The 26555-nt window shown below is 40.3% G+C and overlaps 1 protein-coding gene across 7 annotated transcripts in view; it reads left to right on the top strand.

The window, feature by feature from the left end:
• The window catches only part of LRRC7 (leucine rich repeat containing 7), a 595712-nt gene that overhangs the window by 408999 nt on the left and 160158 nt on the right, over nucleotides 1-26555 (top strand). For 6 of the 7 annotated variants that reach the window (XM_045292109.1, XM_045292107.1, XM_045292106.1 and 3 more), the window contains exon 10: nucleotides 24120-24194. In XM_045292109.1, coding sequence (XP_045148044.1) covers nucleotides 24120-24194 — 75 coding nt within the window. Of the gene's footprint in view, nucleotides 1-24119; nucleotides 24195-26555 lie in introns of those variants that run through there. The other variant, XM_045292110.1, reaches the window with a different exon arrangement.

The following is a 26555-nucleotide window of genomic DNA, read 5'->3' as shown; positions in this document are numbered from 1 at the left end:
CTTTAGTGGGAATATCTCGACATGCCCCACACCACTGGACTCTGAGAAATTTTACTGAGGTGGAGGGTGCCTGGATCTTCGTTGGGTTAATTTCCCAACCTCTTGTATGCAGATATTCTACCAATGAATCTAAAGTCTTTGACACATCTTCCTTAGTGGGTCCAATCAGCATAATGTCACCAATATAATGGACCAGTGTGACATTTTGTGGAATAGATAGGTGATCAAGGTCCCTTTGGACTAAATTATGGCACAGGGCAGAAGAGTTGATGTACCCCTGGGGGAGAGTTGTGAAAGTATATTGTTGCCCCTGCCAGGTGAAGGCAAACTGCTTCTGGTGGTCCTTCGAGACTGGTATTGAGAAGAAGGCATTAGCCAGATCAATAGCTGCATACCAAGTAACAAGAGAAGTATTAATTTGCTCAAGCAATGAAATCACATCTGGAACGGCAGCTGCAATTGGAGTCACCACCTGGTTAAGTTTACGATAATCCACTGTCATTCTCCAGGATCCATCTGTGTTTTTTACAGGTCAAATAGGAGAGTTAAATGGGGATGTGGTATGAATCACCACCCCTGCATCTTTCAAGTCCTTGATGGTGGCACTGATCGCTGCAATCCCTCCAGGAATGCGGTATTGCTTTTGGTTTACTATTTTCCTAGGCAGTGGCAATTCTAATGGTGTCCACTTGGCCTTTCCTACCATGATAGCCCTTATTCCACATTTCATGGATCCAATATGGGGGTTCTGCCAGTTACTAAGTATGTCTATTCCAATGATGCATTCTGGAATTGGGGAAATAACCACAGGATGGGTCCACGGGCCCACTGGACCCACAGTGAGGCCTACTTGAGCTAAAACCCCATTGATAACTTGACCTCCATAAGCCCCCACTCTAATTGATGGGCCTTTGAAATACTTTGGGTCTCCTGGAACTAGTGTCAGTTTGGAGCCAGTGTCCAGTAATCCCCAAAAAGTTTGATTATTTCCTTTCCCCCAATGAACAGTTACTCTTGTGAAAGGCCGCAGGTCCCTTTGGGGAAGGCTAGAAGAAAGACTAACAGTATAGACTTTCGCTGATGTAGCAGGGTCCTCCTTAAAAGGGACCCAGCTTCCGCCTCATTCAAGAGGTTGTGGGTCTTTAAACTGGCTCAGGTCTGGGAATTGATTGAGCGATCGTGATTGTCTATTCTGCTGTTCACCTGATCTGCCATTCCTTTGCCTGTATAGATCACGTAAATATTTAGTAGGTTTCCCATCTATTTCATTCCTAGGGACACCATTGCTAAGTAGCCAATGCCATAATTCCACACGAGACAGGTTGCTCTGATTACTACGGAAACCTTGTTGTCTATTATAACCACGCCCACCCTGTCTCTGTTGATTCAGTGCTGACACCTGCCCTCTACCATCACGGGAACCAATCAGCCCCATTGTGGGCAAATGTCGGAGTTCACTTAGGGCAGTGCCCACTGTTAATCCTGGTGCACATAAAACAGCAATTACAGGAGTTTTAAGAGATGCTGGGGCCCACTTCACAAACTTGTTCCTTGTGGTTGTGGTAAAGGGTATGTCCTCAGGACACCCCCTTTTGGGGTCTATGGGAATATCCTGATAGTTCCATTCCAACATACCAATTTCTCTAAGCTTTTGGATGCCTTCCTCTACAGTGTACCAAGGTAGGTCAGGTACTTCAAGTTGGTCCAGTCTAGGCCATCTGGCAGTCCATGCTTCATTGAATCAACCAAATAAAGAATTAGATCCTCTCTTAGCCTCTCTTGCAGAGACATTGAAAGAAGAGTCTGTGCTTAGGGGTCCCACATCCAGAAACTCAGATCGGTCTAATATTACATTTCGTGCACCAGTATCCCACACCCTTAGTAACCATTCCCAGGGATATTTCCCAGGCTTCTGCTTGTATGTATTTGAAAACTTGGGCAGATCTTTATGAGTATGGCATGCTTCTTCTTGGGTAATCAGCTCAACCTCACATTTAGGAGCTTTCTGAGACTTAATTTTAGTGACAGGTCTAGCGGAAATAATGGGTGGTGAGGGTGTTTCCTGGGTGCTCTCAGCAATATTTTGTAAGGCATCTCCCTTAGATAATGCTACTGATGTAGCCCCACCTAGCATATCAACTTGTGTAGTTTGGCTAATCTGCTCAGGTGTGAATTGTGAATTAATACTTTCAGCTGGGAGGGGTGGATCTATTGACTGGGGTGGGTCAATTGTTTCTAAGGGCTCAATATCCTCCTCTTCTGGATCATCAGCCCATATGTTCCCATCCCATGTTTCAGGGTCCCAACTTTTCCCTATCAATGCCCTTACTTTGGTTTCAGACACTGCTCTAGATCTGCAATTCAGCTGCCATTGTAATTCAGCCACTCGCATAATGAGACTCTGGACCTGGTTCTCAGCAATGTCAGCTCTTTTACTAGCGGAGAGAAGGCTCTCCTTTGTAGCACAGATGGAAGTTTTTAAATCCGTTAGTCTGCACTTAAGGCGCGCTTTTGAGACTCTGAGATCATCCCTCTCTTTAATCACGCCGTCCATTGTAAGAAGGACCAGCCAACCAGCTTCCCTATACTTGTCATCCCTACAAAACTCCTGGAAAATATCAAACATATGATCACTCAGAGCCTCTCCTTTACCCAGCACCTCATCTATCGGTGGTGCTACTTTAGCTATTATTTTTGATATTTCACACCATGGATTAGGAGGAGTAGCAGACTTATCCATGCTTTGGGGTGTTGAAGTAGCATCACTAGTGTTAAGACTAATCAGTCTGGAGAGCCAATTTAAGAAGCCCATATTTATTATTTTACTTCTCTAGAAGCACTCCTGGTACCGAAATGTGTTAGATAGGGTTCTCTAGAAAGATAAAGCCAAATTGCTGAAAGTATATTTATTTATAAAGATAATTAGATATATAACAAGAAATGAACTGTTAAATCATATACAGATAAATATATAATACAAGAAATGAACAGTTAAATTATAAAGCACTACAAATGGCTCACTGCAACTCACTCCCGTGAGAGAGAATTGTGAGAGACTAGCAGCCCTTCAAGTCCAGTCTGCTGCCAGATCTTCCTCTATTTATAGAGAGAGCTAGGCTATGTGAACACAGCAGCCAATCAGAAGGCAGGTCACCAACTGCCAGCCAGGTCACCAACCACCAGTTTCCAGCTCCAGAGATGTCTTAAAGGGACCTCAACTTACGGCGACACAGTCCACAGGCTAGGCAAACCACAGGTAGTGTAACCTTTAAATTGAGGCACAGAACAAGCAAGGCACCTGCACACTGGTCGGATGATCATAGAGTGAGAGACAAGAAAGATGAGGCTCACCATGCCATTTATCTCTCTGCCCTTCAGTTAATCCCACTTGTGTTTATCAGCCAGGCTGGCACAATAAACTATCTCAGTAGGCTAGAACTATATTATTCATTTTGTGACCCCTCCCACCTATAAACAGCATGTCCTCTGTGATTTTCAGCAGTGGTAGTCTTCTGATATGTTTAATGCCGAGTCAATGGAACAGAGAAAATTCCAGCAGACCATGATCCTCCTGCAGGTTACAAGAATCTCTTCTACTGAAAATTACAATAATTTCTTTTCATTAGTCTCTTGTTTTTAAATTCTTTCTATGTGCTATGCATGGTACTACCTTCTAAGGAGCATATGAAACATGCCCCTGATTCAAGCAAAGTATAAGTTTTGGAGGTGATGAACATCTTGTGGGGAGATAAGCATAAAGAGTAATGCATGTCAAATTTCAGATGACTTGTCCAAAGAGTATGTGTTTCTATGAGATCTAGCACTCCAGGTCTCCTAAGATACCTCTAAAGCATTTTCTAAATCTCCAATGACAAATAAAATGATCCTTCTTATCATCTTCATTAAGCTAGCTGAACTGCTAGTTATTCTCGAGTCATAACTTTGTTTCCTGCTTCTGTGCCTTCTTCCTAAGAAAAGAATATCCTTTTTTATCCTCATCCCCATTTCTAGAGTGTAATTTATTGTTCTTACACTTGCCTCGATGCCCAAATCCAATGTACAATCTTAGTAAAAATTCTTGTATTTTCCTATTCTTTCCTCCTTCTATTATGTATGTATTATTTTCTGCATTATATCATAAGTGTAGGTGTATGATCATAAGACAAAGCCTTTCCTTTTCCCACCATTACTGCTTGGTCAATAATCTCCATAAAGGAATTGTAATTCCTCAAAACTAATGAAGCTAACTGTGGTTAGCCTCCCTGGTTCCTGACACTACTCACAAATATCTTCTAATTAAAAGTAAAAATGTTTAATTGACATAACATGCTATTTTAACTGTGATTAAACATCTACCCCAAATATAATATAAGCTCCTTGTATTCATCTTAGTAACCTCTATGTCCAAACAGGTAGATAAAGAGGGGTATGTGAAAACTTAATCTTTGTGTTTTCCCTAAACCTATGGCCTAGCCAACTATATATAGTAGCTTCTCAAATACTGACAATAAAAAAGGATTTGCTAGCTGTGTTAGACCTGGTGGACCAGAAAAACAAATCCAGGAACACTCATATAAATGTAAGAGAGATTTATATCAAGAAGTAATTATATATCAAGCAAACATCCCAATCCAGTCCAGATCAAGTCCATAAGTCTGATACTAGTCCATAAATCCCTCTTCAGACTCACACAGCCACATGCAATGATGCAGCATTTAGAAAGATCACAAGAGGGTGGGTGAAAATCTTGTAAACCCAATGGCGTTGAATGCTTCTCCAGGGCTCTGGCTGCCATCAGCATGGCTCAGTGGCTCCTCCACAGGAAGGTATAGCAGAGGGTGAGGGGGGCGGGGTGGGGTGGGGTGGGTGAGGTCGGCTTCCAGTGAAGCCGGCTGCCCTCCAAGCAAGCTGCAACTTGATTGACAGGAAACTCCACCCACATTTTCCTGTGGAGCCGTGTTGACACAAAAGCCTAACTCTCACAACAGCCTCTGGAGAATGTGTTAGATTTGAAAAGGTAGGAAGCAGAGAGCGCAATCTGGCCAGAAGATTAAAAGGATCAAAGTAATCGATGGAGAGGAAAACACACAAATCACACTGAAGTTTGACAATTAGATTAGTTTAATAAAAGCAAAAGGTTCTTGTAGCAAAGGGATGAGAGATGAGACTACCTCCCCAGCTGTATAAAATAAGTTTTGTTAACAGAACATTCATTTTCATTTTCATTTAATAAAAAGCAAAAATAAGTGGTTTTGATGTGATTAAGGACCAGCAAGGGGACCTCAGTGCCGACTTGGCACACATCCCCGTCCACGACACATGTAGAAGCACATCATCCAGTGCAGCCTGCACCTGCCCCAGCATCTGCTCTCAGCTCCATAGGAAAAGGAAGGAAACAGACCGGAGAATATGCTGTGAGTTGAAGTTCAGGCAATTTTTCCCCATGGTATGTTGATAGGAATTCATTGTTAGAAAGAATCCATTATTAACTTGCTAATGTCAACTTTAATTTTTTAATACAGTTTTTAAGAAGCTATTAAATAAAACATTCTGTTCACACATGAAAAAACACTGAGTTGTCACAAAGTGAATAATAAATTTAAAATTCATTCCCCTTTAGTCTTGCAAAAGAATCACATCAACATTTACATTTATAATTAATTTGCATGACACTAATTAATTCACCAATCAGGTAAATAAGTATTAAGGATCTTCTGCTTGCACAGATCTGTGAAGGAAATGCTAACGGAAGAGCACTATTTGCATGATTCAAATGGAAAGAGGTTGATGTGGAATAATTAATATCTGTGAATTCTGAATTTATTCACTCATTTCTTAATTAAAAATATATATCTATAGCTCCATGACTTTGCTTTGTTCTCTATTTCATCTCCCACTTGGAGTATAATGCTATGTAAATACTAAAATATATTACCTGAATAAATACATTTGTTGATGATGCTGTCAGACTTTAAGGATTCAAAAGTAAATTGAAAGTAGAGAGTCCACTCCCTCATGAATTTATAACTAGCAAGAGAGAGAAATGGTCATCAAATATTCACACAGAAATATACATTTTCATCCATGACAAGTACTGAAGACACTAAATGGGAACTTGTCCTAGCATACAAAGTCTTCCCTGAAGAAGTGATGCTTGAGTTTAAATGTGAAAGATCAATAGAAATAAGCTATGCAAAGATAAAGAGGAGTGACCATGCAGGAACATGGGAATTCAAAGGGTAGCCAAATGGCGGGCTAGGCAGGAGATTGAGGCTGAGACCACAGAAATGTGTGTGGCTGGAGAGCTACATAGAAAAGATGAAACCAGATGGAGATGATGCGTAGGGAGTTCTAGAGTTACAAATACTAGGCAAGAGTATATAAATAAGAAAATATCTCATTGAAAGTTGTCGCAAACTAGTTTGATGAAGCTGGTGGGTTCATGATCCATATTTTGGTTAAAATTGTGATCTCAAAAACTCAATGCTTATCTGCAATACAAAGTAATTTTCTTTTTCTGAACAAAGCATACCATTCTTTTTAACAGTAACCAGCAAAATAATTGAGTGCGTAATTTCAAACTATATTATATAACCCTGACTCTGGTCAATTGTACAAATAAAAATTATAATTTTACTAAATTACACATCAGTAATTAGCCTTCGAATGGGGGTTAATAAAGGAATCAACATAGTACCTGAGTTTAATTTAAGTGTACTGATGTAGAACTGACATGACAGATTAATACACTCTGATGAACAAGTCACTAAAAAAAGAAATGTAGTCATTTGTTAGTGTAGTTCACTTAATAGAATTTATTCAGAGAAAAATAAAGCTAAGATTTTTAAGGGCTTTAAGGCAAATATAGAGACAATAAAATGTTAAAATATGGCCAAAGAAATCATTGATTTTATTATAAAGAATTGATTCAAACTAATATTATTCTACCCTAATATTACTTTTATCTATTTAACTGTTCCTTTGACTTTATACACTATTTTAATTTTTATCAAAGTAATACTAATACATTTATCTAGCTCTATTACTACAGGTCACCATTTTGTCTGAAATATTTTCCTAATGTTCTTTAAGTTATCCCTCCCTCATATGCAAAACACATATAGCCCCAGCACAGTGCTAGGCATAAGGTTGATGCTTGATAAATGCATGTTACATTTTCCAAAGGCAACAGTTAACATACTTAGAAATACAAACTTCATAATGCAGTGCTGAGAGGTATAAATTGATTGGTTTAGTTGTTTACTATTATCATTATTATTTGAAGGAATATTCGTTAAGATCCATGGTGACATAATGAGAGACGAATTAAGCTACTAGTTACAAAGTCAGCAGTGTGACCCCACGATTGGCTCCCCGAGAAAGCTGAGCCCATATTGCAGAGCAAACCTGGTGTGCAGCCTTTGTTGCTGCATACCACACTTAATGATTACAGATGCATTTTATCTAAGAAGGAGACAAGCCAGGATGGGACTGGGAGAATTCCCAACACAAAGCGTCCATGTCTCAAGGAACATGCAACCCTCCTGAGACAGATGTAGTCACCAACTGAGTTGTCCTTTGTCCCTGTGCTCAGAGATTTTATCTGTCAGCTCTGTATGAGAGATTAAATCACCCCTTCTAAGGTTAGTTGTTACCACTACTTTACAGCAGCCTCTTCTCTGAGTCTTTCTGATCCGACCAACACACACCCTCGTAGGCCCTGGAAGTCCCCGGCCAAGGCACCCCAATTACCCTATGGATTGTTTCTCAGGAACCAAGAAAACAGCACCATGCTGAAGATAAAAATAAGCCCTTTCGGGCATAGGATGCCTAGTGGGGCTTAATCAAGGGCAATGTAGCAGCGAGGAATTACAAAACCCGAATGAAGGCTGAACATGATGGTGGGACAGAGGAAAGTAAAAGGAAATGGATGAAAGAACCAAGAGGCAAAGGACATTTATAGAGGCCTAAATACAGGCATGTACATATGTGTGTGTATATGTATATATATACATGGTAATAGAACTATGTACGTTAAGAATTAAGGTTGCAGTTGGTCTAAGAAATACAGAATAGCTTTTCATGTGTTTATTCCTTTGTCAGATATTTTCTTTCATGATTTATCCAAGTTGGTGTGGATTTTTTACCTTTTTTTTAATTAGTGGCTTACAGGAGTGCTTCCTGTAATGTGAGTTCATTGTTAGATATACATGGAAATTTTTTGCTCAGACTGTGTCTTGATTACTCATTTTTATAATACTATCTTAATGTTGACAAAATCCAATCTGTGATTTTTTTCCCTTTAAAAAAATGAGTATCTTGTGTAAGAAGTATGACTCAAAATTCACTCAGTGGCAGTGAATTTTCTGAAAATGTTGAAAAGAAGTCTCCTTTCACATTTATAGAGATCTAAATATAGGAACGTGCATATGTAAATATATATATAAAACAAGAGCCTTAAGAATTAAGGCTGCAGATGAACATTGGGCCTCGACTCAGGTACTCCTCAATGCAAGAACACTTAATTCTAACAATCTGGCATTCTGTGATGCTTACCTTCCCGACATGATCGCTGAAGACAAAATGGGTGCATAAGCAAACTGGTGAAGAAAACTGATGGTGCCCGGCTATCAAAAGATATAGTGTCTGGGGTCTCAAAGCCTTGAAGATAAACAAGCGGTCATCCAGCTCAGAAACAACCAAGCCCACATGGAAGAAGCACACCAGCCTGTGTGATCATGAGGTGTCGATGGGATCAGGTACCAGGCATCTAAGACCCAGAACAAAATCATACTCAAGGTAAATGGAGAGGAGAGGGCATGGAGTGGAGACCCAAAGCCCATCTATAGACAATTGGACATCCCCTTACAGAAGGGTCACAAGGAAGAGACAGCCCGTCAGGGTGCAGTATAGCACCGATGAAACATACAACTTTTCTCTAGTTATTTAATGCTTACTCCTGCCATCCCCCCCACCCCCCAATATCATGACCTCAATTCTACCTTACAAATCTGGCTAGACCAGATCATGTGCACCGGTACATATAAGAGCTCAAAACACAGGGAATCTAGGACAGATAAATCCCTCAGAACCAATGAGAGTAGTGATACCAGCAGGGTAAGGGAAAGGTGTGGGGAGAAAGGGGGAATCAATCACAAGGATCAACCTATAACCCCCTCTCAGGGGGACGAACACAGAAAAGTGTGTGAGGGGCAATGGAAGATGATGTAAGATGTGAAAATAAATCTATGACTTATCAAGGGTTCGGGAGGGAGGGTGGGGGATGGAGGAGAAGATAAGGGGAGCTGATATCAAGGGCTCAAGTGGGAAGAGAATGCTTTGAAAATGATGATGGCAACATATGTGCAAATGTGCTTGTCACACTGGATGACTGTATGGATTGTGATAAGAAATGTAAGAGCCTCTAATAAAAGTATTTAAAAAAATAATAAGCCCTTTTCTGTACAACATGGTTTCTAAATCTTCACAATAAACAGTTTTGTTTAGATTGCCTTTGCACTTTGGCACATGGAGAAGACAATATCGCTGTACAAACATGAGCTAACAGCTGCATAGATTACAGAACATTGACACAAAAGATTTGGGACAGTGCTTTTCCAATCTGAGTTACAGTCCCAGAACCCAATATGGTGCCTTCCTTGTATAGAGTAGGTGACCTATAAATTGATCTTGATAGAATAGCCAGTGTTTCCCAACGTGGGTGAGACCATCCTTGGGGGGAGGGGCATGCTACAACAACTCAAAGGAGTCTGTATGATGGCAGAGAGTATAAATGTTTTACATTGCCAAGGGGAAGCTGAGGATTTTTTTTTCCTTAAAAAGGGATGGCAGCCAAATAAGTTTGGGAATCTAACTGAATGGATTAGCAAATAAATACTGAGCTTAATGCTGACTTAAATCCTCAATTTTGTGTACACTTATACTTCCTACTCCCAATTCCATGCTTGTTCAGTTGGGAGTCATATAGACAGTACTGCTCCTTTGTTCCTATTAAGTTCATGTCATTAGAATTATCCAGTCTCCCAACATTTTGAGGTCTTGTTGTATATAAATTCTGCCACTACAATTCTTCTTGTAGTGGAGATTGATTCTGTGGATCTTCAATAAACTCTTTTAAGTATTTATGAGAAATATATTTTTCCTATATTCATATAAAATATCCATAAGATTTAAATGGCTTGTAGGTTTTATTTAATTATAAAGCAATCTCATTTGTTTGTAATGCATGTTGTTATCATTAAGGAGACATCCACTTATTCACTCAACAATTACTCAAGTATAAAGATATATTTTCCTAAATATTACCCCAATTGAATTCATTCGATAAACCCAACACTTTAAAAATTTCTGAACAGTTTAGTGGGACTGGCATCTAAAAAAATTCCCTGAGAAACTTAAAACTGAAAATAAGCTCAGACCCTGTGGAGCTAACCTTTTCGTCTCCAAAGAAATTAACTAAGAAAGTGAAATAGTCTCAAGACATGTAGTACAAAACAATGGAGAAAAGGAGCAAGTCAATTGAAAAAGTTTAATCATCCAATTTTATGTATCACAAAGAATTGTAGTCATGTACTATAAAACTCATGAACAAATATTTCCCAGTTAAGAGAACTAAAAGGCCAGCTTGTAATAAGCCATGTAAATTATTAATTAAAGATTTCAAGAAAAATGAAGGAAAGTTTCTTAAAATGAAACTATAATACCTCGGTAGAATTCAAATTCTAGACACTATTAAGCAAAGATGCTAAAACTTATAAAGAAGCAGAAAGTAACTAGAAGTATTGGTGATCTCAAATTTTAGGGAAAAAATTGTAACACCAACTGTGGTAGTCACCTAATCTGGTGTCAATTTAAGGATTAAGCATGTAGGGGTGGAGTCTAGGCTGTCAATCTGGAGATAGCCAATGAGATTTCTGTGGGCATGGCCTTCTGAGAATTCTGGGAAATCTGGTACTTCCTCTTTGGAGGCAGAAGATACTTCTCTCTCTGCTACTTCTGGGAGACATTGCAGAAGACAAGCCACATGGATGCAACCAGACCTCTGAAGCCAGAGAGAGACATCACAGAGAGACCCCTGCCAGCGCTTAGATGCTTACAACGCCACTGGATCCAAAGACTTTCTACCCACTGGCTTGTGATTGTCCTGCCTTTGGCTTCATTGCATGTGTTTCGTGACTCTGAGGAGGACTTTATAGATTGATATTGAACATGTGGGCTAGTATCGGACTTATGGACTTGGACTGGACTGGGTTGGGATGCTTTCTTAATGTACAATTGTTCTTATATATAAACCTCTTCCTTATACACTTATGTGTATCCATGGATTTATTTCTCTAGTCTACCCAGACTAATAACACACCAACATAACTGAAGAAAATGTTTTAATTATGTCACTTTAGTTTGAGAATAGAGTTATTTAGTTTTTCTTTTGTTGTTGTTTTGATTTTTATTTAATTATTTTATTGGGGGCTCTTACAGCTCTTACAATAATCCGTACATCAATTGTGTCAAGCACATTTGTACATATGTTGCCATCATTCTTTGCAAAACATTTTCTTTCTCCTTGAGCCCTTGATATCAGCTCCTCATTCCCCCCCACCCTCCCTCCCTCATGAACCATTGTTAATTTATAAACTATTATTATTTTCATGTCTTACATTTACCTCTGTCTCCCTTCACCCATGTTTCTGTTGTTTATCTCCCTCTTCAGGGGTGGTGGTTATACATTGATCATTGTGATTGGTATCCCCTTTCTCCCCCCACCTTTCCCCTCTTCTCATGAATCACTACTCTCATTACTGTTCCTGAGGGGTTTATCTGTCCTGATTTCCCTGTGTCAAGAACTCTTGCCTGTACATGCTCTGGTCTAGCCATATTTGTAAGGTAGATTGGTGTCTTGATAATGGGGGAGAGGAATGTTGTATGTTTCAACGGTGCTATACTGCACCCTGAGTGGCTCATCCCTTCCTTGTGACCCTTCTGTGAGGGGATGTCCAATTGTCTACAGATGAGTTTTGGGTCTCCACTCTATCCTCCCCCTCATTTGCATCGATATAATTGTTTGTTCTGGATCTTTGATGCCTGATACCTGATCCCATCGATGCCTCTTGCTCACACAGCCTGGTGTGCTTCTTCCATGTGGGCTTTGTTGCTTCTCAGATAGATGGCTGCTTATGTATCTCAAGGATTTAAGACCCCAGGTGGAATATCTTTTGATATCTGAGCACCATCAGCTTTCTTCACCACATTTGCTTATGCAACCATTTTGTCTTCAGCAATTGTGTCAGGAAGTTGAGCATCACAGAATGTCAGGTTATTGGAACAAAATATTCTTGCATTGAGGGAATACTTGAATTGAGACCCAATGTCTGTCTGCTACCTTAATATTTAACATATATGCACATAGATCTATGTCCCTATCAGTATATATAAATATATTTATACATGTACGTACCCATATTTTGACCTCTATTTTGCTCTATTTCCTTTTACTTTCCTCTTATCCCACTCTCATGTTTGACCTTCATTCACCTTTCATTAATTCCTCTTGGCTACATTGCACTTGATCAAGCCCCACCGAGCATCGTATGCCCTCTTTCGCATCAATTTTAGATCACTTGTTGTTCCCTTCTCCCTGGGTTTGCTGGCTTCCCACTTCCTTTCCCCCACCTCTCTCTCTCCCATTGGTCCCATTGTTTTCTCCTCAGGGTTGTTTATCCTGCCTATCTTATCTAGATAGACATGCAAACACAAAAATGCAAAACAAAGCAAACAACAACAAAAAAGAAAATCCTATAAATATTTCCAGGTCTGTCTGCTGACCATTATGAGTGTTTTCTGGTTGAATCTGATGAGGTTCCACACTCTGCCCTGGAAGTCTATTTTTGGGATTTCTCCATGACTTCATTGCTTTACCCTCCTTACTGCTCTGTTGCATATCTTTCTTGTTTCACCCTGGTGTGGTGTGGTCAAATCGAACACAATTCCCGCACTGTCTCCAATGTGGTCCCCCATAGAAGTGAGGGGACATCATGTTTCGTAGGGGGGCCAGTCCTATGGTCCTCTCTGTACATTGCCTGCTCCAAGCAGTAATGTCGTCCTTGGGACTTGGTCAGCCAGGTTGTAGTCCACTCTCTCCTTCCTTCTTAGTTTGCTCCTGTGTGTTCTGAGCAGACACTCCCCTCTGCCCGAACTGTAGCTCCAGTGCTTCCTCTGTAGTGCATTCTTCTGGGGAGAAGGTCCTTGTAGATGTGATTGGGATCAGCCCTGCAGACCTCTCTATTGGTTTGCTGCTTCAGGCCAGTATGTTGCATTCATGTCTCAGCACACCAGATTGAGGTCTGGTCCCTCTCTCCCTTTCCTGTGGAGATATAAACAATACCCTCCCCTTGGGTGGGTTTTTGCCCTATTTCCCCACTACCCATATCCTTTTGTTTTTTTGGTTTTTTCTTTTCCCTTCCTTTTAGTTGGCTGCCATATGTATCCCTAGGTTGGGTCTGACCCCTGCCATAGTGCCAAGACTTTTCCCTGGGAATGTTTTTCATTAGTTATTTTAAACTTATTGATTCAAGAAAACATGTCACATTTATTTAGCTGCATATTGAAACATGATTCATTCTATTGCCTCAGAATCCTGTACAGTTTCTGAAAATAACAAGTTTTTATTATTAAAATTTAGTCACAGTCAAAAATGTTGAAGCCATTAAATTTCAACATTTTCTTCTCATATTTTTTAGCATTACATCTCCCATTATTTTTATTTTGTTAAACTCAGACTAAGATCTGGAGGGTATGGAAGGAGAGGTTTGGGGAGACAGAGAGCTAAGAATAATTAGTACAAGATTGAAGAAAATGTTCTAAAACTGATTGTGGTGACGACTGCAACTCTTTTTGATGTGACTGAACTATTGAATTGTATGATATGTGAGTTATATGCTAATAAAACTGTTGGGGAAAAATAAAACTAAGAAAATGAGAAAATAACATCTAAAACAGAAAGAACTTAAGAAAAATGCAAGCATCAAGTTGCTATATTGAAGGATTCTACAGGCAAAATATTAAACAATGTAGCGAATGTCAAAAGAAAATAGAAGGAATATATACTGTTACTCAGCCAAAAGAGAACTGGCTGAGATTCTACCATGCCAAGAGATAACACGTGATCAAGAACCTATCAAATTAAAGAACTAATTCCAAAGTATACTTAAGACATTGGTTAAAAATTTTTAAAAGGCTCCAAGAATTCACAGAACCTCAACTGAGTGTTTCCACAAACTGATACAGCCCTGAAAGCAGTCTTCCCATAAATTTGGAAAATAATTACCCACCCAGATAACTAGAAAAGATCTATATTTCTGCCCATTCCAAATAAAGGTGAAAAAATAGAATTGGAAATTATCAAACAATACCATCCATATCACATGCAAGTAAAATTTTTCTAAAGGTAAATAAAAACAGTTGGATCAATACATCAATAAGAAGCTGTTAAAAATTCAAGTCACACTCGGGAGCAGTCTCGGAACAGGGGATATCGTTGCTGACATCAGATGGATCCTAGCTAAAAAGAAGGATAGATCAGAAATATATTTACTTGTATTTAATGGACTATGCAAAGGCATTTGACTGTGTGGATCATAGAAAATTATGAATATTATGAGAAATAGGAATTCCAGAATACTTAATTGTACTCACAAGGAACCTGTACATAGATCAAGAAGCAGTGGATCCCACTTGGTTTAAAATCAGGAAATGTGAATGTCTGGCTTGTAACTTTTCACCATATTTATTCATTATATGTGCTGAGCAAATAATCCAAGAAACTGTAATATATGAAGAAGAATGCTATGTCAGAGTTGGAGGAAAGCTTATGAACAACCTTTGAGATGGAGGTGACACATCTGCTTGCCAAAAATGAGGAAGACTTGAAGTACTTCATGAAAATCAAAGCCTGCAGCCTTCAGTGTGGATTGCAACTCAATCTAAGGAAAACCAAAATCCTCACAACTGGATCAAGAGACAACATCATGAAAAAGATTGCAATCGTCGAGAGTTTCATTTTACTTGGATCCAAAATCAGTGTTCATGGAAGCAGCAGTCCCGAAATGAAACAATGAGCTGCAATGCGCAAATCTGCTGCACAAAGCTCTTTCAGGCTTAGAGGGTATGCTCACTTTGAAGAAGAAGGTAGGAGAAGAACGACAGGGTTTTCTGCTCCTGCAAACAGTTACAGTCTCAACCTGCCCTCCGGGGAACCTCTGAGTCAGCATCAATTCAGTGGCAGTGAGTTGGTTTTGGTACAGTCGGTGTCTGTAGGTGCCATTGAGTTCATTCTGCCTCCTATCTGACTCTCGTCTCGACAGAATGAGGCCCCGTCCAGTTCTGCAGCATCCTCACCTTCCATGCTATGTTTGAGCCATTGTCGTAGCCGCTGGGTGAAGTCATTTTGTTGAGGATCTGCTTGTTTTATGCTGACCTTCCACTTTACTAGCATGATGTCCTTCTCTAAGGTCTGCTGTTGTTAGATGCCATGGAGCGGACTCTGGTCCATAGGGACCCTGTGCACAGCAGAAGGAAACACTACGTGGTCCTGTGCCATCCTCCTCACAATTGTTCCTGTGGCTGATCCCGTTGATGCAGCCACTATGTCACCTTATTGAGGGCCTTCCTCTTTGTCACTGCCCTTCCAATCGACCAAACATGTTGTCCTTTTCCAGGGATTGGTCTCTCCTGACAAAATGTCCAAAGTATGTAAGACTGAGTCTCCCCCATCCTTTCCTCTAAGGAACACTCTGACCTTACTGCTTCCAACACAGATCAGCTTGTTCTTTTATCAGTCCAGAGTACTTTAAGTATTCTTATGCGGCACAATCATTCAAATGCATCTATTCTTTGGTCTTCCTAATTCGCTGTTCCACTCGCATGTGTATATGATGCAATGGAGGATACCATGGCTTGGGTCAGGCTCACCTTAGTCTTCAAAGTAACCATCTTTGCTCTGTCACACTCTAAAGTGGTTTCTGTGGCAGATTAACCTAATATGTCTTTTGATCTCTTGACTGCTTCTTCCATGAATATTGATTATGGATACAAGCAAGTCAAAATCCTTAACTTGTTATGATGTGACGTAATAGTCCAGTTGTCAGGATTTGGGTTTTCTTAACATACCGTAGGCTACAATCCTTGATCTTCATCAGAAACTGTTTCAAGTCCTCCTCACTTTCAGCAAGCAAGATGTGTCATCTGCATTTTGCAGGTTGTTAGTAAGCCTTCCACCAATCCTGATGCCACATTACTATTCAGATAATCCTGCTTCTCTGATCTTTTCCTCAGTAAACAGATTGAACATGCATAGCAAGAGGATAAACCCTGATTCACAAGTTTTCTGATTTTAAACTATGCAATTCTCCCTTGTTATGTTTACACAATTGCCTTTTAACCATTTCCAGGGTCTGGTCCTTCTTAACATTTACAAAGCACTAAAGATAAAATCTCAAACTCCTTGCTTCTAAGAAATTTTCTGACTTTACTTCTTCATAGGTAAATATTTTTTCTTTTTTTAATTAATTGTTTTATTAGGGGTTCATACGACTCTTATCACAATCCATACATACATCAATTGTGTAAAGCGCATTTGTACATTCATTGCCCTCATCATTCTCAAAACATTTCCTCTCCACTTAAGCCCCCAGCATCAGGTCCTCATTTTTCCCCCTCACTCCCGCTACCCCCAACCTCATGAGCCCTTGATAATTTATAAATTATTATTTTGTCATATCTTGCCCTGTCCGACGTCTCTCTTCATCCACTTTTCTGTTGTCCATCCCCCAGGGAGGGGGTCACATATAATTCCTTATAATAGGTTCCCTCTTTCCAACCCACTCTCCCTCTACCCTCCCAGTATCACCACTCACACCACTGGTCCTGAAGGGATCATCCGCCCTGGATTCCCTGTGTTTCCAGTTCCTATCTGTACCAGTGTACATCCTCTGGTCCAGCCAGACTTGCAAAGTAGAATTTGTGTCATGATAGTGAGGAGGTGGGGGGAGGAAGCATTTAGGAACTAGAGGAAAGTTGTATTTTTCATCATTGCTACCTCGCACCCTGTCTGGCTTGTCTCCTCCCCGAGACCCCTCTGCAAGGGGATCTCCAGGGGCCTACTAATGGGCTTTGGGTCTCCACTCTGCACTCCCCCCCAATATTTTTGTTCTTCTGAAGTCCATGGTATATTCAAGATGTTTTGCACACACTAAAATGCAAAGACATAAATTCTTTAGTCTTCATTGTTCATTGTACAACTTTAGCATGAGTAATTGAGTGCCATAGATTGTTTCAGGTGCACTTTCTCCTTAGACTCACTTTTTTTTCTTTTTAACACTTTTAGGTGGTCTTTTGCAACAGATATGCCCAACGTTTTATGTAGTTTGAGTTCGGGACTGCTGCTTCCATGAGGGTTGACTGAGTGTGCTAGAAAAGCGAAGTTCCTTTTCTCTGCTTATCATGATGTTGATTATTGGTCCCGTGGTGAAATTTTTTTGTTGTCCTTAAATTGAGATCTAATCCATATGGAACACTATAGTCATTGATCCTCCTCAGTAGACACCTCAAATCCTCCTTATCATCTGCATATCACAAGCTCTTCGTGAATCTTCCTCTCATCGTCTTCCTCATAGGGTCCAGTTTCCCAGATGACGTCTTCAAAGCACAGCTTGGAGAGATAGTGAAAGCGTGCACTCTGACGTACACCTTTCCTTCTTGAACACCATGCAGGTTCTGACTGTCATGTTGCAATGACTGCCTCCCAGTCTGTGGACAGGTTCCATTAGAACACAGTTAAGTGTTCTGGGATTTTCATTTCCTGCAGCATCAAATTGTGCTATTCACGATCTGTTAGAAGCCACACAGTCAAATGTCCTCTCATAAGACACAAGAAAACATCTTTCTAGTGTTCTCTGCTTGCAGCCAAGATCCATGTGACAGCAGCGCTGACGGCCCCCATTCCGGACAGCATTTCCTCCAGCTGTGCATGGCGTTGCTGTAAGTCTGGGCAGACTTGATGACAGACAGCATTGAACAATAACAGCACATTCTCCCCGGAATCCTGCTTGAGAAACATGTCATTGAATACCATAATTTGGTTACCATTCCTTTGTACTGTTGTGTTTAGCTCATGACTAACTTTTCAGCATTACACACTGAAAATTGTTTCTGTGATAAGACTTTTCTTTCCATAACTCAAGTACATTTTGTAGGGCAATTTCCTACTTCCAAAGTGAAAGTTTTCGGGGCATGAACTACATATTTGAAAATATTTTCTGAAAAGTTAATGCCAATTTATAATCCAAAAGAAGTTTTTGTGAGTGGCCATTTCACAGAACCTTTATGAGCATAAAGAAAGTATTTCTGGAGTTTAACTTGTTTTTTAATGTAAATTGTTTTCTTTAATATGAAATGATAACAGGCAATGTGTATATTAGTTTGCATTTAAGCCACTTTATCTAGGTACAAGATCGATTCTAATATTGCCTATTGATCTTGAAATGCTATTATATATATATTAATGTGCCACTTTTGTTTGCTTCTCTGCAAGCCTTTGTATTGATCTACTAGATAAATACTTTGTTTTTGTTGTTATTTGGATGTTTCTTAAGTTTCCCCCATAGTACATTCTATTATGTGACATCCAATACTAAAAACATTATCATTTTTTATAAATCATGTGCTTTATTTTCTCTATTGGACATTGTGATAACCAGTTCACTTCATTGTTTTTTAAAAGATATTCTTGCCTTTCCCTTCACCCAAATCAAACATCATTTTAAGCTACACCATGGTGCCCGTTGTGGAGGCAGAAGCCCTGCAGCCCCCGTCAAACCAGGCTCGTTCCCCCAGATTGCCAGACTTTTCACCTGTTTCTAATTTATTATATTATTAAATAGATTGAGATCTTTCACAAAAAAGTAGAAATATAAGATAGTGTTAATTATCCCTTTACAGTACTTATAAATGTGTAGGTTCCCCAGTAGAACCCAGTGTTAGAGATATTTTTAAAGTATTATTGGTCAGCTGCCCCTGTAATTTGTTCTGAAATGGCCAAGATAGCATTTTCTACAGTCGACTGTTCAAATCCTCAGAGACCACGTAAAGCTTTGTGGTCCCCAAAGTTCGCCATCCCTGCACACAAACCAAGACTTCATACTTACCTTAAACAACACCACCCAGAGTTGCAACCAGAATGTTTCCATTTCTTGAAATGTCTCTAAGTCACAAATCTTAAACCCTTACGTTTTAACTTTCGGTCATTGGAGTGCTCCCAGTCACTCCTATTAGGCTTCTCTCTAACTTCTTGGTAATATGGATTCTCTTGTTTCTCTTGCTTTCTCCTGGGCTGTCAAGTCCTCGACTGGCCTGGAAAAAATAACAATAACTTTATGAATTGAACCCTTTCCATTATTTTTGAATCCGTTTTTTATTCCCTTCCAATTATTCTGGCGTGTATCACTCTCCACACACCCTACGTAAACAAAAGGATTGCCCCTTCTCACACAACAGATCACTTCACCGAGAACATGTCGGACCTGCAGCATCATTTCCCCCAATGGGCAGCACACCGCACCCACCCCTTCCGACCTGCCCTCTCAACTGCGGCCACGCGGTCATCATCATTTTCCCTTGAGCTTCACAAAACAAGATTTCTTATGTCTGTTAATGAGTAGCCCCTACTTGTGTGCTGTCAATCCCACATCCTGTGGGGCCTTTTAGAATTCCGTCCATTCTTCTTGTGCCGGGTTACATGTATTTAATATGTCCCTCTTTACAAGTTATAGTCTATCAACTTTCTTGTCACTTGATCGTCAACTTCCTCCTAAACCCTCAACATCTTCCCTCTGCTTTCACTCAAGGGCTACAAGCAAGAGGCCCCCATCAGGTCAACCGCTGCTCCAAAGTCACAATGATAGCATGCGGGGGCAGGAGAGTAGAGCCCTGGAAATGGAGCGACCAGAACAGTTAAAGAATATGCTGTTATTCCACAGCAAAGGTGGAATTTGGGTAAAAATTGCCAAATGGGAGTCTCTTTTGCTGTATGTAATCTTTCACTAAAAATAAAAAACAAAATAATGGGTTGTTTTGTTTGTTTTTTGCAAAAGAGATACTTCTGATATTTGAGCCAAAACAAATAACAGTTTACCTATATTTTCCCCATTTATTTACCTCTTACTTATTCTTCAAGTCACTGAAATGTCATTACCACTTTAAATAAAGGTTTGGTGGTTTGAACCCACCAGCAGTTTGACTCACATCTACCCTTTAAGGTCAAGGTTTAAGTGTCCCCATGGATTTCCAAGACTGTAACTCTTTTTTTTTTTTTTTAAATCAATTTATTGGGGCTCATACAATTCATCACAATACATAGATCAATTGTGTAAAGCACATCTATACATTTGTTGCCCTCATCATTCCCAAAATTCGCTTGCCTCTTGGGTTCCCGGAACCCGCTCATTTTCCTTTTTTTCCCCCACCCCTTCCCTTCCTCCTCCCCTCTCCCCCATGCACCCTTAATAATTCATAAATTATTATTGTATCTTATATTACACTGTCCGGTGTCTGACTGTAACTCTTTATGAGAGTAGAAGGCTTCATCTTTCTCCCACCGAGCAGCTACTGGTTTCAAACTGCTGACCCTTGCAGTTAACAGCCCAATACATAACCACCAGTGCTCTGTGTTGGCATGCATTTGTGTGTAGACACACACAGACACATACACACAAACATGGAGCACTAGTGGTATATATATCCTGTTGAAAAAAAACTCATGTATATAAATATATATACACTGGTATTTATGTGTATATAAATAAAATGATGTATATTTGCCAATGTCACTTCCTGTAAAACCTTTTGTATCCATACAACGAAGCCTCTCCTCCTTAATGGCACATGAGTCCCTGCAGCAGTCTCCTTTGATAGCCTCCTTCCCTACTGCTCTCGCAGGCTCAAACTCAACCTCCCAATGAAAACTGCCTGCAGTTCCCACTCACACTTCCTGGTGTTTCTCATCACTCGGCTTCCAGCTACAATCGGCTTTAAACTAGTTGCTACTGCTGCCTAACTCCCCATCTCAGCTCCATGAACTGTCCGGTGGCCCACTCTTATTGCGGAAGCAGACAGCCCTGCTCTCCTTTATATTCCCGTAGTATTATAAATGTACTCTCTATGGTTTCTTGAGGTCAGAGGTTATGCCCCACCTGGCCCCTAGAAGAAGGACAGTAAGTCCTCGGGGACGAAGGAATGACAATGTCAAAGCTGCTGTGCAGTCATTTTTGTCCCTCTCTGTTTCAAGCAATGACACTGCTTGCACTAAATATTCCATGAATTTCCAGTCCTGCAGAATGAGTAAATCTTAGTGCCTTCAAGGAGGAGGCAAGCTTGCAGAGTGGGGTGTCCTTGGGGCATTTATCAACACTAACAGGGCTCTGGGACACCCCCCCCCCCATCTGACCCGGGAGAGACACCGGGACCATGTGTCTGAGGGACTGTGGACCAGAGAAGGACTAGCATGGCTGAGAAGAGGCACTGCAGACAGAAAGACAGAAACCTTAAACACTTCTTTTCCTGGCTTGTAACTGTTTAACATCCCTAATAAACATAATAGCTGTGATTACTGTCTGCGCGGCCAGTGCAATGGATCCTTGAACTCAGCAGAGAACTAGAGGGCCCTGGGAGGGACGGTGGGTGTCAAAAGAAGACAAAGAAGGATGGACGGGGAAGGCATGTCTGACCTCTGCCTGGTGCTGGGGTGGACTTGACTTTTCCTGCTCCTTACTGCATCCAGAGGAAGTCAAACATGGCTTCCACATCATTTTCACACAGCCAGACAAAGTATTCACGGCCTGTTCCCCAAGTGAGTGAAAATATTTTCCTGCGCACACAAAATTCTCCACATGCTTCTGATTTCTAAGTAGAATGCCATTTCTCTAAATTTAGATTTTGATTCTTGTTATAAATTTAGCCTCTCCAAAGAATTGCACCACTTCCCATTGCAATAGCAGCTTAAACATAGCTGAGGTTCTCTCCAAAGCAGTCCCGGAAGTAGCCCTCCTACTATGTCAGTGATGTGTGCATGCATCTCTCTGACCTCCAGTTACCGATATTCCAGTGGTAAGGTTAGGACAATTCCATTCTATTCCATAAAATGGACTTTATTCCTTAATTATGCCCAAGGCTTTGTTGAACTGTTTCTATTTTATTGTGTCAGTAATAATTGCTTTAGTCAGGAAATCAAACTTTTAAGGTTAATATGATATCACCAAGATCCATCTTCTCAGTTCATCTTCTTTGGGAAGGTTCCATCCCTAAACACGTTCACCCCTTTCTTTACACCTAAATCTCTCGGTCATGAGAACTTCCCATTTTTAATCCAAACTGTGTTCTATAGGGTCTCTATGAGTTAGAACAAATAGTCGGGTAGAGCAAATCTTCCCCCCAGAAGTTCCAATCAAAGATCCATTGCTTTTCATTTGCTCTGACAGGACTTCTTCCCCTTCCTGAGTCCTGCTGTGTAGGCAGGTAAATGCAATACAATAATTAGCTTCGACCTTCGTCACTCCCCTGCAGCAGTGGAAAGTACTCAACTTCAAGGGAAGTAAATGACTTAAGAGCGGGGAACAGGATACTTTCTGAAGAGAAATTAGGAAAGAAAAGAAAAAGTATGACCATAGAAAGCTTACGATTCTTGGAGCAATAGAAACATTTGCCATGTGGCAAAATGTAGACAGCTTCATTAAGGAATGGAAATATTTTGACACGTACTATGTGAGACCCCTTGGTCATATTCTTGCGCTTCCTTCCCAGAATGTCTTTAAGTTATTATTTTCTCCTATATGCTGCCTAATATTTTGTTTACCTATAAGCATTCATCTCCCCAATTATATCATCAGTCTCTTCAAAGTAGGAGCTGGGTCTAATACAACTGTGGATCCTGAATCGTGCCTTTCACCTAGTGAGGACACAGTCACACATATGATTCACCAAATTATTATTAATTGAAAAATGAAAAGGAGTGGGTCTCATCCTTGCCATTATCACATCACCATAGTATAAGGCCTGTGTCTATAAGTGTGTATGTGTGTTATAGGTGTTAATATAGGTATACAATTGTGATGAGAGTTGTATGAGCCTCTAATAAAATGATTTTTAAAAAAGAACCTACTGTTTCAAATCTTCTGTCCAAGATCTCTTTAAAATGTTAAAGAACAAAAATCTCACCTTGAGAACTGAGGCACAGTTCTGACACTGAACCCCTGACCTGAGCCCCGATGTTTCCAGTGGCCTCACATGCGTGGCTGGCGGGTAAGGAAGGAAGAGAGGAGAAGAATGGATGCACTGAAATTGTGGCGCCGGCAAAGAATGCTGGAAGAACCATGGACTGCCAGGAGAATAAACGAATTTTTCTTGGAAGAAGTATAGACAGAATACCCACTCGAAGCAGAAATGCTGACACTTTGTCTCGTGTACTTTGGACATCTTATCAGGAGAAGGCCGTCCTGCTTGGGAGAGGGTCGGTGAAGAAGAGAAAGATCAGTTGATGCAGTGGCTGCAACAATGGGCTCAAACAACAATGGATAAGGCTGGCACAGGCCTGCACAGTCTTTTCTTCGGTTGTACATAGCGTCAATAGGAGTTGGATCCAATTAGCGAACACCTAATGATACCTAAGCAACCAAGATAGAGGTTTATAATGATTGCAAAATAAATATTTTTATTCCCTTAGAAAGCTTACATTTTACTGAAGAAACAAGCACTTATTAAGTAAATGCTATAAAGGATCATTGTAATGTATTGAGGCACAGTGTTGTCAGGCAATAAATCTTTTATTATTATTATTATTATTATTACTATTATTATTATTGACATAAGATAGATTCTAGGTTGGCTACCTCAGGAACTACCAACTTTGTTAGTCTTTTGACGTTGGAGTTTCTTAGATTAACATTAGATTCCAAAATAAAACCTTAAGCACCAGAAAATTCCATCTTTTATTTGTGATAAGAAAACACTAATTTGACTCTTTTTTTCTTTTTTCCTCTCTACCGTTCTCTCAGCCTGAAGTTCTGGATCAAATACAAAATTTACGGGAGTTGTGGATGGATAACAACGCATTGCAAGTGCTCCCTGGGGTATGTAAGGTTCACTGTGTGGTGTGCTTTAATATGTCGTATGTGTCAAATTTTGATAACATTCATAATAATCAGTAGTAGATCTCAGGGTTTGAAGTTTAAAGTTGTGAGGAGCCTCCAGTCTCCAGTGTTTTCCACTGCTTCGTTCTGTGAATGTCAAGGTGAAGTTGAAGGTGAAGATGCAGTCAGCTCAGATTCATGTGTGGTTGTTCTCTTCTCACTTCCTGTTTTTCTTGCTGTTTAAAAGACGGAGAATTTATAAGGCTAGTTATTTTTAAATATATGCTACATCCATGCTAATTCTTAGCTTTGTAAAATTAACATTATTCATATAGGTAGAAAAACAATGGTTTCTGATTATCTTAGACTCTTCTACAAAGTAAAATCCTCTCAGTTCAGGTGATTTCCAGTCAAAATTTTGAAAAAGCCTAACATCATAAAGTATTAAAAGCAAAATGTCAAACTAAAGTCAAGTTTGTTCCTCAACTAAAGAAATATCCAGTAATCTCTCTTGAGGAATAGCGTCATCAGTCAAGACATCGAGCGCATTTATTCCTAACACCTCCATCCAGTGAAAGAACAGCTTCTCCTTAAAACACTACTACTCGCTGCCCACAGCACCTGCCCTTAAATAAGCACATGTGAGTGTCCCCCTGTCCCCGGAACACACACACACACACACGCACACACACACGCGCGCGCACACACACGGTTCCACGAGGTTCCTGTTTGTGATGGCCCCCTTCGCATTTGCCAGTGCTGCTTGTCGTGGCTATGCGGTGATACTAAGCGGTTCCTACTCCTAGCAACCGCATATGTACAACAGGATAGAAGAGTGTCCGGCCCTGCAGCGGGGTATGTATAACTCCAGAGCATATCCAGGGCAGCCAGATGTGGATAATTCTTCAGCCAATATAAAGTCTGTGGATGCATGCTCCCAACACCAATTGTATTCCTCTTTGGGGTCATCAAAAATTTCATTAAATGATTGCAAAAACAGCAAGAACAAGTAGCCCGTTCTCTCCTTGAACAAGCACGAGACACATGAAGGGGAAATAACACTGTCTTCTCTGATCAAAGGATACATTTGTATTGTCATCACAAGCACAAAACAGGAAAGCATGTACTTCTTTGTATCAAGTTGTTTTTGAAAGCAGATATCAATACACCCCTATGAATCGGTAACAATAGCAGGTGGCAGGGTTACAGAGGGATATGTAAAATGGCCTGGCGTCTAATGTGATCACACACAGACAAAAGAGACAGCTCCGGATCCCGCTGCACATGACACGGTGTGCTGGTGCCGACTCAGGCCCGGAACATCAATTCCCTGTTCTGAGACTGGAGAAACTTCACTTTCAAACCATGCATTTCACATACCTTGAATGAAGACGTTAATGAATCAGAATGTATATCTAGTTGAAAAAGTTTATTCCTGCTTCTTCAATCTATGTTTTTGCATTCAAAAACCTATACCTCCTAGTTACCATGTGCCGGGGACGACTTGGTTTTTGTTAGACGCCTTCAAATTGGCTCCAACCCATAATGACTCTGTGCACAACAGATCGACACACTACACAGTCCTGTGCCATCATCATCGCAATGGATCCTGTGCCTGGGTCCATGGAGGTGGCCACTGTCAAGGGCCTTCCTCATTTTGCCACCCCTCCACTTTACCACACCCGATGTCCTTCTCCAGGGACTAGTCTCTCCCTGGTACCATACAAATATCGCCTTAGTTACTCCTCATAACATTATCAAGTCAATTGTGTTACCACACCCATCACATAGACAAGGAAGCTGAAACACAGATAGAGTAAGTAATATTCTCAAGGTCACATAGTGAACGATAATGCTGTAATTCAAACTGTTGCCAAAAAATGTTGTTCACTGTGATGCTCCAAAATGCTATCTCTGTTCAACAAACAGAAGCACAAATGAGAATTTGGTTCATCTCAAATTTCCACAATGGTTACATCCCTAACTGCAGCCTTGGAAATCCTCCCACAACTGGAATTCCTTAATATGACATTGAGGAGAAAGAGGGTGATGAAATCTTCCATAACGACAGACAATGCTTCCTAATGTGTCTGTTCTGATAAAAGAGTTTACTTATCCACTGCAGCTTTACAAAGCACTTCTTACCTTAGTTAGCGCACTTGGATTTCATATTTTGATATATGTCATGTGGAAATATTCCATGCCTCCATGCCGTGGTTTTCTGAACATCAGTACTGGCATACAATTGTTATGTAGTTACCTGGAAATATATGGATTTTGAAGGCTAATGTTGAATACTCTCTGCAGTGCAAATTTATGGATGTGTCACAGTTGATTAATCCTAATGTAGTGTTATAAGGC

The sequence above is a fragment of the Echinops telfairi genome, unplaced genomic scaffold (assembly GCF_000313985.2).
Source record: "Echinops telfairi isolate 266 unplaced genomic scaffold, ASM31398v2 ScPeMD7_443;HRSCAF=831, whole genome shotgun sequence".
NCBI lineage: Eukaryota > Metazoa > Chordata > Mammalia > Afrosoricida > Tenrecidae > Echinops > Echinops telfairi.
The sequence above is the reverse complement of the archived record's forward strand: the minus strand, read 5'-3'. Positions and strand labels throughout refer to the sequence as shown.